This window comes from Rhagoletis pomonella, unplaced genomic scaffold (assembly GCF_013731165.1).
Source record: "Rhagoletis pomonella isolate Grant_MI unplaced genomic scaffold, Rhpom_1.0 Rhpom_scaffold_00389, whole genome shotgun sequence".
Taxonomy (NCBI): Eukaryota; Metazoa; Arthropoda; class Insecta; order Diptera; family Tephritidae; genus Rhagoletis; species Rhagoletis pomonella.
Genome location: NW_023458943.1, coordinates 69717 through 84712, shown reverse-complemented (window position 1 = coordinate 84712; position 14996 = coordinate 69717). Strand labels below are relative to the sequence as shown.

The 14996-nt window shown below is 35.8% G+C and overlaps 2 protein-coding genes across 2 annotated transcripts; one reads left to right on the top strand and one right to left on the bottom strand.

Moving 5' to 3' along the window:
* Positions 1 to 7690: 7690 nt before the first annotated feature.
* On the bottom strand, positions 7691 to 8093 carry LOC118750780 (cuticle protein 16.5-like). Its single transcript, XM_036485513.1, has 2 exons — positions 8082 to 8093; positions 7691 to 7927 (listed from the first exon to the last, which is right to left on the bottom strand). The coding sequence occupies exons 1-2, from the start codon at positions 8091 to 8093 to the stop codon at positions 7691 to 7693; spliced, it is 249 nt and encodes an 82-aa protein (XP_036341406.1).
* Positions 8094 to 11734: 3641 nt separating this feature from the next.
* Positions 11735 to 12142, top strand: LOC118750779 (cuticle protein 16.5-like). The gene is made up of 2 exons (XM_036485512.1): positions 11735 to 11791; positions 11906 to 12142. The coding sequence occupies exons 1-2, from the start codon at positions 11780 to 11782 to the stop codon at positions 12140 to 12142; spliced, it is 249 nt and encodes an 82-aa protein (XP_036341405.1). The 5' UTR covers positions 11735 to 11779.
* Positions 12143 to 14996: the final 2854 nt, after the last annotated feature.

The following is a 14996-nucleotide window of genomic DNA, read 5'->3' as shown; positions in this document are numbered from 1 at the left end:
TTGAGTTCTCCCCACCAAACGGTAAATATTTAACTACTGACAGTATCAAGAATACCTATAATAAAAGCCATTTTCTTAGGCATCGCAGAACTCGCATCAGACAGAACTCGTCATTTTACACGTTTTTGATTGCCTTAAAACGGCGAAATACGGCCAACATTTTAAAAACTTGTTCATATTAAATTTTTAGGAGAAAAATATTAAACAAAAATTACGTCAAAAATACCTATGCATGTACATTAGGGCGTGCAAATTTTTTTCGAGGCGTATATGAGGATTCTACGTGCAAATCTAAGCAACTTTTCCGAAGAAACCATGGGTCTAAAATCAATTTGGAGCTTGCCAAATTGCGAAAATAGGTTTCTTTTACTTAGCATTTCGTTGTAGTGCCGTAAAGAATTGCTTAAATTTTGTATAAAAGTATGCTAGAAGAGGTTTTTGGTAGAAGGAATTTATTTATGAACTTATCTTTTTCCTACAACATCCGCCAGAGGGTGCAACAGTGAAAATTTTCACATTTTATTACGTATTAAAATAAAGAAAACTTATATTTTACTTATCTTTGAAATTTTTTTTCATACAACTGAAATTCAATACAAACTACATACATACGCATGTACATATGTACATAGGTATGTACTTTAGATTGCATCCCCAAAAAAAAGTTGCGGGTTTTCCACCGGGATTACAAAATTTATTATATTTGAAGAAAATATTTAGATTTACGTGAGCTGGACCGATTTGAAAATACCTCCAAAAATTGAGTTTTTTATGCATAAATAGTTTCATAAAGAACTTTTTGAAAAAAGTCCCCTCAGATGACAAAACAGTTTAAGCTTAAAAAAGCTAAAGCTATTCCGATTTAGACTTGTGAAGTATCAGTGGAAAGGTATTTTCTCACTCGTGTTATTTCCGCACAAAAAATAACTTATTTAAGTAAAAGAAACCTATTTTCGCAATTTGGCAAACTCCAAATTGATTTTTGAACAGTGGTTTCTTTGACTAATTTGCTTAGAATTACACGTATAATCCTCCTATGCTATACGCCTATAGTCGAAAAAATCTGCCATACAAATTGACCAGTCCTAATGTACATATTTTTCTAACTAAAGATTGTTAAAGAAGTACATGTTATAGATCTTAAAAGTACTTATTTTTTTCTTTATTTTTTATATTTTCGTAAATTTTTTACAAAAACAAAAGACCCCGTTATTTAATTTGAAGTTTTCATTATCAAATACGAAGAACAGAAAGTTAATTTTTCTAAGTACGAAAACTGCCTTTTGGCCACAAAACTGATCGAATTACCTATAGTGCAAAGTGTGCTTTGCTGCGTGCTTTGATCTTGTACCGTTTATGAAAGATTATTTTCTATATCATAGATTCTAAGTCGAACTACGAAATGTGGGATTATTTGCTTTGCTTTTTAACCCAAATCTGCCCGAGATCACTCTTAGAAATGTGAAGTACGAGTACCTTGAAAAGCACTCTACTACTCGCCATAAGAATTTCACAAGAAAGTTGAATATTTTTTTGAATTCAATTTGAATTTCAGAAAGCACATCAGACAAACTTTCCCTTAAGTGAAAGTTTTGTGCCACATTTCGGTGGCAGCCGAGCGAAATTACTAAAATGCAAAAGGGAAACAAAAAACTTCAGAATACTTAAGCTCATTATATAAAATAGGCGAAGGAGCACTAACCATTGTTTTTAATTCGATTCGATTTCAGCTGCTGCTTTGCGTTTAATGAAATGGAATACTTACTGCAACTACTTATGGATGTATGTATGTAAAGATACGATCGATGGATGGTGCGATTCGAACTTGTGCGCAACGCTGATGGTTAGTTCAAAATTGGAATTCCATTCAACCCGTTCGCCGCAAAAGTAGTTGTAGTGACTTTTGTGAAGAATTTCTAATGATATTTTTGTTTGTCCATAATTAGAGACTACAAACGTCCTTGAGCGCTACTGACCTCCAACCAATGGTGATTACTTTAGCGCACAACCGATTTTAGCACAATTGAGGCCGTAATGCGAACTTAACCAACTACGTGCAAGTAGGAACATATACATACACTTACATATACATATGTACTTATATGTGAGTTCATTAACATTTTTTTACTTCTGGGAACTCCTGCAATTCACGTCATGACGAACACTTTTGAAAATCCTTTTTTACAATGCATTTGCTACTTTAGCTATACATACATATGTATATGCATTGGGCAGTAGTGCACATCGCTCACATTCAAATGGACAAAGCACTTAGCATTGTTTGGAAAGTCCATTCAGCCATCTTGCCGCACGCCAAAGTTGAATGCGAGCTTAGGGCGTGGATAAGTGCAGGTTGTGGGAGGCAAACGTCTATTGTGATTGGCCACAATATGCAACACATACATACATACATACATTTGTATATGTACGAAAGCACGCTCGAGTGTTCTCGGAAAAGCATACGCAAACCGGAAATTTAATTTCGTTGTTCAAGTTGTAGTCACAATCGTTCATTTAGTATTCGCCACGTTTTGCTTTGAGGCGCTTTGATTTCATATTTAAGCCATTCCTTAATTGAGAATACTTCATGAATCGATAGCATGGACAGCTGCATGGACTATGTAGTAAATGAATGACCACGAGCGTAAGCATACAAATGTAATGGGCTGCATAGATATGAATACATACATGTATTTACATTAGGATGCCTCACGAAACTTTGCTGCCTCTTTATTACGAATCACAAAAAATTGCTCAATTTTATACATTCGTGCAGTTTTCTAAAGCTTTGAGTTCTTACCTCCCCGACAAAGCAATGCCCGTCGATCTTGGGACCTTCCATCGAGGGAGGACTACAAAGGGGTGCTGTATCTGGAACCCCGGCCCAGTTAACTTATTTACAGATGAATCGAAGTTGAATGGGAAGGCAGGTGGGGGTGTCTTCTACAAAGAACTCTGCGTCAAACTGAAATTTAGACTACCGGATCACTGTGTAAGCTTATTTGGGTTTCTGGTCACAGCAAAATCGCTGGAAACTGTATGGGCGATGAGCTGAAAAGACATGAAACCCTTGAGGAAAAGCTTCTGAATAGAGTTTGAGTGCACCCCTGACTTCGTGGCACCCCAAGGTGGCGAACTACTTCTGGCTACGCGCAAATCGGATGCGGACCAGAGAGCACTTGAGATAGGCAATTTCCACCTTTTAACTGGTCATTGCGTAATAGGCAAGCATGCGGTAAGGCTGAATATCATCGATGACCCTTCCTGCACCAGATGCATGGGGGATTATGAGGTGGAATCATCTCAGCACCTGTTGCTCTGGTGCCCTGCCTTTGTACGCCTAAGGTTAAAGCACCTTGAGTCAAAAGCTGTACGCGCCATCGTTCTCTTCTCTTCCCTTCCCTCTCTGTGTCTACCCTCCCCTTCCGGCATTTCTATGTCTATTTGGGTGGAGGAAAGAGTTCATCACTGAAACAAATGCCTCTTTAGGTCCTTTGACAACACGCAGAGGTTGGAGAAACTCAAACGATGAGAATAGGATAAGATGGAGAATATCTGCCTCAGCATCCTCCAAAGTACTTGGTGTAGATAGCGCCTTCAGTTGCTGAACATTACTTCCTACACGTAGAGTGTGTGTTCGATAACCCGGAACACTCTCTTATAGACCAATTCGGCCGGCGCAAAGGGGTTGAAGTTACCATATGCCACTGGATAGCAAGCATCCTTAAATCCAAAACGTTTACATCCACTTTAGCTCAGGAAAGAGTAAGATTATTAGCTACGAAATGATGGTCGCAGAGTGGTACTTCATAGTGGACGAACTACTCTCACTTCAAAGTGAAGAGTGCTTCGATATTGAAGGCTACGCGGATTACATGACTAGTCTAATCTAAAGTTGGTTTGAAGACAGTATCTCTAAACTTCTTTACAGAATACGCTGAAAACTGTAATGATGCAGTAAAACTGTAAACTCTAGGAAGGTTACAATAGTTATTTTCTCCGGGAAAAGGAACAACTTACTAAAACCATTCATTTGAGGAGAAAAAATTAACTTTTCTAAAAGGGTCAAATAGCTAGGAGTTATCTTTAATGACAAACTCTCATGCACTAAGCTATTGAAAAGGCGAGGTTTCCCATGTGGAGCCGCCGGAAACTGAAGGCAACAATCTTGGCCTTGAGACCTAAATTAGCAAGGTGGATGTATAATACCATCTCTAAACCCATTCTCGCATAGCTGCGACCGTCTGATGGAAAAATACAGAAATAAAGTCCACGCAAGCTAAGCTTAGTAAAGTACAGCGACTAGCATGCATGGGCATCACTCGTGCAATCGGTACTGGAATGCAGTAGAGTCATGAGAACTATTATATCTGTATGGAAAAGTAGGAAAGGCAGGCTAAGTTCTTCATCCAAGAACTATTAACAAGGGAATCCAAGCCCTCCTTTAATTTACCAGGCCTCAACAAAAACTACTACAGTTTTTCTTACTTACCACTGAAGCGTAATGAAATACTTATCAAACCTAGGAGTGTCCAACCCTGACCATTTTAGGTTGTTCCACGAAAGACGGGGAAACAGCCGAGCACAGCATGTACCACTGTCAATTTTTTACCAGTACCAGATTCTGTAACCCAGGATCACTATAGCTAAAAGCACATGATTTTATGGGTATTTATCCAAGGGATTTCGCGAGGTTCCTTAATTATACGTCGATCACAGAAGACCTAGAGGTTTGTTACAATATATCGTTCTCGATCGGTGTAAATAGGTGAACTTCACTAAACCCTTCACTAAATCCGATTTATTCTGATCTAATCTAATCGAGGACCTTAAAGAAACCTAATATTTTTAAGGGATAGGACACTAGACTTAAAGTATCGACCTAAACAGAAACTATTTTGGGAAATTAAATTTTTGTCGAAAAGAATTATATTCGAAAAGTAATGCACTTATCAATAAAAATTTTAACCTCAGAGATCTGTATGAGACTTAAACCACAGACGGTTCAATTATGGAAGACAAAGCCAGTATCCGCTTGTGGACCTGACTCCAAACTGTGTCTGATGTCCTACGGAGTTCAAGGCGGAAATGTCTGCAGTCCGGACCTTTGCCAAATAAACCTAGAAATTAGTTTTAAGACTGGTTTTAAGTTATTTTTTCAGAAACCCAAACATACATTCGGCTCCTCTCCAACAAATGCAAGCTTTTCAAATACTGATTTAACACGCTTCACTCGTATTGGTAGCTACACTATTCAAAACAATTATTTAGGTCGCCGTCAAGATGGCAGGAGAAGGATCTAAGGATCCTCAACTGACTTTGTGGGCCCGGTATCATATTTTGTGTGACCACAGAATCAGAAACTATTTTTATTCATAGAAAACTCCATTTTTTTTGAGGTATTTTGAAATCAGTCCAGTAAATCTTAGTATTTTTCCGAAATATTTTGGTGGACTTCTTAAAATATAAAAAAACCCGCAACCTTTTTTTGATGATGCAGTCTAATGTACATACATTCGCGCCCGCCAATGTAGTATGTATACATAAATCATATAGAAAATTTATTTGCTTGCATTATGCGGTTATGTGGTTACATATATACAACAGCGGTTATGCTAGCGTCCACAAACACACACATTTGCGTTACTTAATGCATAAATAAACAAATGTGGTTGGCCACTTATTTCCCTTCTGCTTCCTCTGCAAAAATGTTCACAATTTTAATGCTTTTGAATTGCGCGAGTAGGATTTGAGCGAAAAATATTAAAAAAACGTGATAGTCCTCGAGAAGCTGATTCGTGGTACATCTACAAATTAGGAAACAAAACGTTTTTTTAAAGGGTAGCAACAAAAACCGCCGCCGTGGCCGAGTAGTTAGAGATGCGTATCATCAATCCATAAGACTCAGATTCAATTCGTGGTGCGACCAACATTTTAGATCCCTCAGTTTGTGTGCCAACGTGGCGAAAAAAAAATTGTAAACGACAAGTGAGAATGCGACTAAAGTAGTGTGGTGACGTGGGCGTGTCTTTGGCTGACTCATTCTGCCACCCTGACTCGTCAGACGCTACCGGCGCTGCCACTAGGCGACCTTCTCCTTACGGTGTCTGCTGTCAGAGTGACGCCGGATCTTGGAGCGGTGACTAGCTACCCTCGGTGCGGTGGCTGTTGCGCTGTACCTGGAAAGAGCGCTGCCGGACCAGTGTTGTGGCAGATATACTGTTTTGGCAAATATTTGTTTTGAAAAGTACCCGTTTTACCCTGTGTCCTGGTACGGGACGCAGCCATTGTCAGCGCAGTAGTCCATATCATTACAGATTTTTGTCGTGGGTACAGGGACGAGGCAGGGGTGAAGAATGTAGAGCAACAGAGCAGTGTATATCAGCCAAAGCCCCACATTGGCGAGGTTACGATTTATTATTTAACCGACTTATAAAAAAAGAGAAGGTTATCAATTCGTCGGAATATTTTTTTCTATGTATGTTACTGCATAACTTTGGACCACGTTAATCGATTTATAAAATTATTATTTTTTAAAGGAAAGGGTACCTCATAGGTGGTCGCACACTAACTTGGTTTACATCCGGTCATTGGATCATGAAGAAATTAACGGCACGCTTAAATTTTTATATAAGAATTGAAGTCGGTTTTGTTTTTTTGGTTAAAAATTACTTGTTTTTAATAAATATTTAATTTAGTGCTTTGCTGATCTGGAAATCCGCGACCTACAACGCTACGTTAAGTTAACACGGCGGTTCTATCACATGAGAAATTCAGGGAAGGGAGAAATAGTTTACTAAAGTGGCATCACAATGGTCCCAATTGGCCCCAAAGTGTGCCTCTCTGCCGGACTGTGCGCAGACTGATATAAGTAATTATCAATTTTGTTATCGATTATTTATCGATTTGGTTATCAATATTTTTACCGATATTCTGATCGATTATGCTACTAATATTATCGACTTTGCTATCGAAATTTTTATCGAGTTTGTCTTAGATTTTGGTATCGATTTTGTTATCGATTATTTTTAGATTTTTTATCGATTATTCATCGATTTTTTTATCGATGTTTTAATAGATTTTTTTATAGATATTTTTATGGATTTTTTAATCGATTGTTGTTATCGGGTAAAGACAAAAAATATAACCTTAAGCAAAAGCAGATGTATCGATGTAGTATGTATGTATATAGTATATACTTATGTAGTATATTGGTTATGAGAGAAAATTGATGTGTAACGTAAGTTTCACTTCTCCAGTGTAGCCCAGGCGCACTTACTTTTTTTTTTATCTACCGTATGAAAACTCACGTTAATGAAAAATTCGATAACGACGCAATTCAAAATTCAAAAAAGCAAAACTCATACTACTTTTAAGTGTCTAATGTCTCTAATCCTTGTCTATTCCATATCTTACCCTTACTAGAGTAAGGTGTAATGATCACTAAAGGTAGAGGTAAGGATTAGACATGAATTATACAAGTATTGCAGACATGAGCCACTTAATTGTGCTGAGGACCATCGATATGTGTATCCCGGAAACGAATGGAAAGTAGTGTCTAGGAAATAAATTCGACATATTGTTTTCGATTTCATTTTGTTTTATTTTTTCCATTATCAGTAATTCTTGTCTTTCAAATTGCCAATTATTCGTTATTAGTTAATATCACAGATCTTCTGCTACACACCATTTACTTGCGGAGCACATAGGCGGCGCTGTAGGGGCTGTACGGGTAAGCAGAGTAGGCAGCGTATGGTGAAGCGTAGGCGGCATAAGGAGCAGCGGCGTAGGCGGCGTAGGGAGCAGCATAAGCGGCGGAATAGGGCGAAGCAACCAATGGGGCTGAGTAGGCGAATGGCGCGGCGACGACAGCTGGCTTTGGTTCGGCAGCAGCGAAGGCGAAGAGGGCCACGAAAACGAGAGCGAACTGAAAGTAGAAAAATTAAAATAATATACTACATAAGTGCTTGCAAATTATTTTGATTTTGTATTGGTGCATAAATTAATTATGGCAATAATACTTATAGATAGCTCGTAAGTGTGCTTCAAATAATTGGCAAATATTCAATTTGCATACTTACATATTTGAACATTTTGTTTGATTTGCTGTTTGATATCTGCTTTACTATGGAAGTGCAAATTAGAACTGATACTCAAGTGCTTTATTGTTCGAGTTTAAATACACTCTGCTTTTTTGCAAATTGTATGCTTATTAACAACCTTAAAGAAATTGCGCAGAATATAGCCATCGAATTTGCATGATTATATGCGAATTTACTTGTACATGCACAAATATATAAATACGCAGATATTTATTTTGAAAATTTAACCTCCAAAAGTGACAATTTTGGCTAAAGCAAGTACTTGCATACTTATTTTTGGTTAAAATTCGCTTGGCTTAATTTTATTTTATTACGTTTATGCCAAAATAATTTGGTATTTGTTCAGAAGCTGACATGCATATTAAACGTATTCTTTTCCGCCGCTTGAGTTTTTACACACGAAACTACATTTATGTATTTTAAATGGATCAATTAATTACAGTTCTAGTTTGGTTCATGTTGAGAATTTTAGTGTTTGGGCAATTAATTTCTTTTAAAAATTCTATATAAAGATTTGATTAAAACTACCTTTTTACTGGTTAAAATACAAATAAATACAAAATTATATTAAATGATTATCCTTATTACCAAGTATTTGTTACTTGGTATTGGTGAGGCATACATACGCTGCAACGCTTCTAAATTCCACAAAGTCTCAGAAAATAGGCCATTTTTCAACTCGTTTTGTTTAATTCAACAAAGTTCTTTCACAAATAAATAAAATATGGCATTTATATTGGTTAAAACTTAAATTGTCCTACGCTGCAAATCGAGTCCCACAGGCAACTAATGTCCACTGCCAAGAGTTCATCAAGAGTGCTCATGTTATAAGTACGATGTGGGATGTTTAAAACATAGCTTTAAGAAAATATGCTAGCTGAGAAGAAATTCTCTCCACCTCTTTATCCTTTTAACATCTGCGGGCCGCTTGGGTTGACATCGGACATTGCCCGGCCAGTACGCTTTTCAGGTTCGTGTTGAGGTGCTAAGCTAGCTTAAAAAACTGGCTTAACCGCCTGAGATGAACTTACGACCAGCAGATTTATACTACTTCGTATGTTAAGGTTTTTACCCAATGGACTGAAAGCCCTTCTGTGCAAGTACGGTCCGCAGAATGCCACAGGATCTCCTACACCTTTCCGGTGCGGAGAAATAACCGCGGGGTGCTCTACCTATCTAATTTATCAGCCACGCATATGAATTATAGTCCATACTTTCTATTGCTATGTCTACTAGTCCTTCAAAAACATAATAACGAAAGAATCAAATGCAGACAATGGAAGCGCAGAAAAAAAAATTGTCCCAATAAAGGCTATGTTCTATTTGATGTAGTCAAAATTCCTGCCAACTGATAGATCTGTTATATAGCGTGAGAAATAATATTTTAAAAATAATTTTATCAAAGTTGATAAAACTGACTTTTCACCGGTTTTATTATACAAATACTACTGTGTGCAACGTGAAGTTTTTGGTAACTGCGACGAATATTCTTTTCCATTGATTCACAAACTTTTCTGCATTCTGGCCACGCTTAAAACTAGTAACGTACTTCAGAAATAAGTTTTTCAACCCTGCAAGGCTGATAGAAAATTTTTGGGTACGAAGTTTTGTAGCTCATTCAATTTCAGTACAAAAAGTGAAAGAGAAAAAGTTTTTATTCGAAGCAGCTATGATTACAAATAAATAAACAAATATATAGCAACAAGTAAGTTTTAGCAAAAAAGAACCGACTTAAAAAAAAAATATATATATATAGGTTTCATGATCCAATGATCGGATCTAAACCAGATTAGTATGGGACCACCTCTGAGACACTACCTTTCCGATGCAAAAAGAATTATCGAAATCGGTTTATCGTGGTCCAAAGTTATGCGGTAACATACATAAAAAAATAAATAAATTTTCCGACGAACTGAAAACCTCCTCCTTTTTTGGAAGTCGGTTAAAAACTAAACAAATTTTTTAAACTAAAATTTTTTCCGATAACGCCATATTGGATCCGCCCTTTTTATTTTCATAAATCTGACCTCAGATTTTAAGTCATCGCTTTCGAAAACACTCCTTATACAAAAGTTTTTGGTGAAAAAGAAAAAAATATCAAATTTGCTAGCCATATTGGATCCGCCACTTTAAATTTAAAAAATCTGCTATCAGATTGGAAATCAGCGACCTTGAAAACCCCGCCTATGTGTAAGTTTTTGATGAAAGGCAAATAAGTATAAAATTTGGTCGCCATTTTGAATTTCGAAAATCTGACATTATATTCGAAATCAGCGACCTCAAAAACCCCCCAAACACTAAGTTTCAAATCAGTTTGGTTACTTCTCGGCTTTTGGCCAGCATATGATAGTCGCCAGACCATAGTGCTCTGTTTTGTTTCTTCGTGGTGGACGACCTGCCTTTCTTATTTAGGGTATCCGAGAGGCTACTAAGCATACTTCTCTCTACATATGCCTTTTCAGAAAGAATTATTTTTATCAGGGGTATTTGGAAATAACCCAGAAGACTTCTCTTCGACAGCCTAGAGAAAGAAAACTTTGTCTTCCGGGTTTATGTTTACGCCATAGAGGCCCCTGAGGCATTACGCAAGGAGTGGTGAAACAAAATGGACGTCTAGATAAGTACACTCTAATAGTAGGGCGATGCTCTTAGCCTTGGATGCCAGTATGGGATTACTTCCAGCTTTTATTAGACATCGCATGTGCGTCCCCGGTCGAAGTGGTTATATAGACAATATGGAACTCTGTAAGGCGAAATTGTTACGTACATCCCAATGAAATATTGGAATTACCATATCTGTATAGAGCGACATACAGCGAGCTAAGAAATGAAAACAATATTTTGTCGAGGAATTAGATTATTTCGCCCAATATGACGCCAGTCAAGAAGTTCTATGACTTTGTCGAGATAGAAATGAAGATAACTAAAATGTAGCTAGAGTTCTTTTCAAGGAAGTGAAATAACTTAGCTCCTGGAGCACAAATTCCCTTAGGGAAAACTTGACGGCTATATACAGAACTCAACGGTTTGTTTATCTCTACCCAATAAACTCGAAAAAAGATTATTTTTGAAGTTCTCAAGCATTCGAATTCGTTCGTTCGGAACCACTATGGCCGTGAAGTTGTGTTTGCTGAACTATTCCACGAAATTCATATGAACCAGTAAATGACCTGAAAGTGCCTCATTATTAAAAATTAATTTATGTACACATATTTTCGGCCGAGCTGTTTTCCAATGAACGAAGAGGCTTTTTAGGAATTACACTCTAGCGATTTGTCGTTGCTCGCCACTAATTCCCTAATATCATATAGATAATAAATAAATTTATGTATAGAATGTGATATAAATTTTATGTTTATTAACCGTTTAAAATAAATTATGGGTCATGCATACATAACACTCATGTAGATTATTGCTCTTGCGTGCATAAACCTAAACCATTCAATTGCCATCAAAGTGTGTACATGTTTAAGTAACTCAATAAGGTCGTTTTTTTGTGGTTACCCGTCCAACCCATTCGTGGCTAGATACATAACGCTCAGATGCATACATACATGTATGTTTGTGTCATGATTTTTGAAAATGGTATATAAAGTACAAACTAAAATAAATCTGTCATCAGTTCAATTTTGCTCTACTCCAGTAAAACAACTACTAAACAAACAATAACAATCAAAATGTTCAAATACGTAAGTGAAAATTCGTTAATTAATAATTTCGCAATTCTTTCAACTCCACATGTGAATAGTGGAATTTAATGCTAATTGAAATAATCCTTTATTAAATATTCTCTCCTTCCACAGTTCGCACTCGTTTTCGTGGCCCTCTTTGCCTTCGCTGCTGCTGAGCCTAAACCCAGTGTCATCGCCGCGCCATTCGCATACTCTGCTCCATTGGTGGCCTCGCCCTATGCCGCTGCGTATGCGGCACCCTATGCCGCTTACGCCGCTGCTCCTTATGCCGCCTACGCTTCACCCTATGCTGCCTACTCCGCTTACCCCTACAGCCCCTACAGCGCCGCCTATGTGCTCCGCAAGTAAATGAAATGTAGCCGAGGAAGACTGAACTGACTGCTTTACAAACATTTTTAGAAAAAAATAAAACAAACTCATTAACGAAAAAAAAAATCAACTGTATATTTAATCGAACTATTCTAGGATGCATTCTTCTTCATTTGATGCAGTTTAGTAAATCAGTAAATCAATAGGGATGTTATGAATGTCACTACACTCCTGAGGTTCTTTATTCTAACTTAAAAAAAATATATATATATTTACGACAGATTCAATAAAACTGTTCCGAGTAGCTTTTCAATAGTTCTAGAGTTCTCGAAAAGGAAAAAAAATATTTCCGTCGAAAAAAAATTTTTTTCAAAAAAGGGGAAAAAGTTCTATGTTTGAAAAAACTAAAAATTAAAACTGTTTAGAGTAACTTTTCAATGGCTCGAGAGTTCCTGATAAGGAAAAAAAATTCTGCAAAATTAAGTAAATTTATTTTTCAAAAAAATCCAAAAAGTTTGATGTTTGCAAAAACTAAAAATTAACACTGTTCTGAGTAGCTTTTCAATATTTCTACAGTTCCTGATAAGCAAAAAACAGTTCTGAGAAATCCACCGAAGAAAATCTTTAATCAAATAAGGCGAAAAAGTTTTTTTTTTTTTTAAATTTAGAAAGTTTAATGTTTGACAAATATAAAAATTTAAACTGTTCTGAGTAGCTTTTCCATAGTTCCAGAGTTGCTGAAAAGAAAACGAATAATTCAGCAAAATTACCCCCATTGATCTTAAAACATTGTGCGATGGTGCATATGAAAGCTTATTTCATTTAATTTTGAATGCCGTATAGCAATTTCATGAAATCAGAATTTAAGCAAACTTCCTTGTGGAATAGATGACATTCTTTAGTTTTGAAATTTTTTTTATTTAATTTTTATAAGCCATTTTGGATCCATCATTTTGATTTCATAAAATTGCCACACAGCGTTCAAAAGTAGATGAAATAACTTGGGGCATCCCATCCAAAACGAATGACCATTAATAATCACATATACCTACATACATATTTGTGTTTTCATTTTCAAAATCTTCAGGAAGTTTTCAAATAGAGTGTTCATATTAGAGGCAATGCACGCTGGCATCAAATCCAATATATCTGTGAAGTTTCAAGAGTGTGGCACCCAAACAAAAAAATAAATAAAAAATGCCAGCATGCAGAATATCTGTCGCAGCTTTTTTGTAATATTTGAAACTTTAAGATTTTTCAAATTTTAATAATTTAAGGCATGATACAAAAAAGAAGGTAGTTTCATTTAATAACATTCGTTGTTGTTGTTAACCATTTGACTTTTAATAAAATGATGACATTTCATTAAATTCGTGCTACCTGATCACGAGCAGTAATATATATTTTTTTTAAGCACAAGATTTCATCAGTCCACTTAAAGATGTCGAATATGATGAATCTGAAAACTAATGCGTAATATCAAAAATGGGGTTGACGTAACTAGGTTTCAGAACGGATGAAGAAAGTGATCAAAGTTATACGTATGCTAATTGCTTATCGGAGGGCGGTCCGCGCAAGCCGAATTCAAGTTTTTTGCGTACATTGGAAATTTTAAATTCGAAATTTGTTGATGTTAATGGTGATACGCTAACCTTAAAGCCTAATTTTTTGCAAAATCTGATGAGAAATTTAAAAGTAAATTTTCATGAATTTCATCACGAATCACGAATTTCGTGTGAACAAATATTCCCTAAATTATAAAGCAAAACAAAAATAATTTTTCCCAATTTATTTTGGTCTTGCATGTTAAGTTATGAGAACAATTTATTCACATGGAATTGGCGATTATAAAGATTTATTTGGAAAAAGCATTCTTTAGAATTAGATTTTTAAATCGCATGATTGCATTCAAAATAAGAAAATTTAAAAATAACAACATAATGCTCTCGTGATTTTTATTTTAAAATAAAAAGAGCAATTTCAATGAAGTCGCCTTTTACATTACATATTTTATATATTTTTAATAAAAAGGTGCGAACCTCGTAAGTAAAAAAATAGCCAAGCACTGATAATGATTTTTGATTTGAAATATTATTAAATTGATATAAATGTGGGAAAGAAAATACTCCGATTGATTGTTTTAATATTATCAAATTGGTAAAGCCGTTGAGAATACTCACAATTTATGAAACTTCAAACAGTTTCATTATCCGTCAAAACTTGTTTATTGAAACTACCTTCTTTTTTGTATCATAATTTAAGGTACTTCAAAATGTTAAAATCGAACGGTGAAAATGTTCCTCTTGCATTGAGTAAAAGATGAATATGATTTGAGAAACTGAAATTAAATTTTTACAATTTTTATTTGCACACTCGAAATTCATTCTAAAGTTTTTATAAACGTGAAGAAAGTAAAAATCTTCCAATCCAATATTTAATTACTTTTAAATAACATGACTTTTATGTTAAGGCCTGCGAGTAAACGTGTTAAATGACTGGTAATGGTGCTATGGGACGTATACGTTACATATGCAACTACGGGTATATGTATGAGAACGAGTTGTTATTTTTTCTTTGATATACTAAACATCTTCTTTAAGTTTACCTTTAAATACAATTTCGCGATGGAGTCTTGGTCTTCACGCAAAACGAAAGATAAGTGTGCCACCATTTTCGACCAAAAACAGGCTTCTTTTTATACGATTAGTTCAACTACCCATAGGTTGGTCAGCATTGGAGGTACATTTCTTCTTTAACTTTATGCCACATTACTACGAAATCCTAAATAGAAAACTAATTCCCAAGTGCAATAAGAAATCCAAGTTTTCGTTTTTAATTTTCAGATTTTATTTATTTTTTTTTCAATAAAGTTGCAGCTAAATTTTGTCCTCTT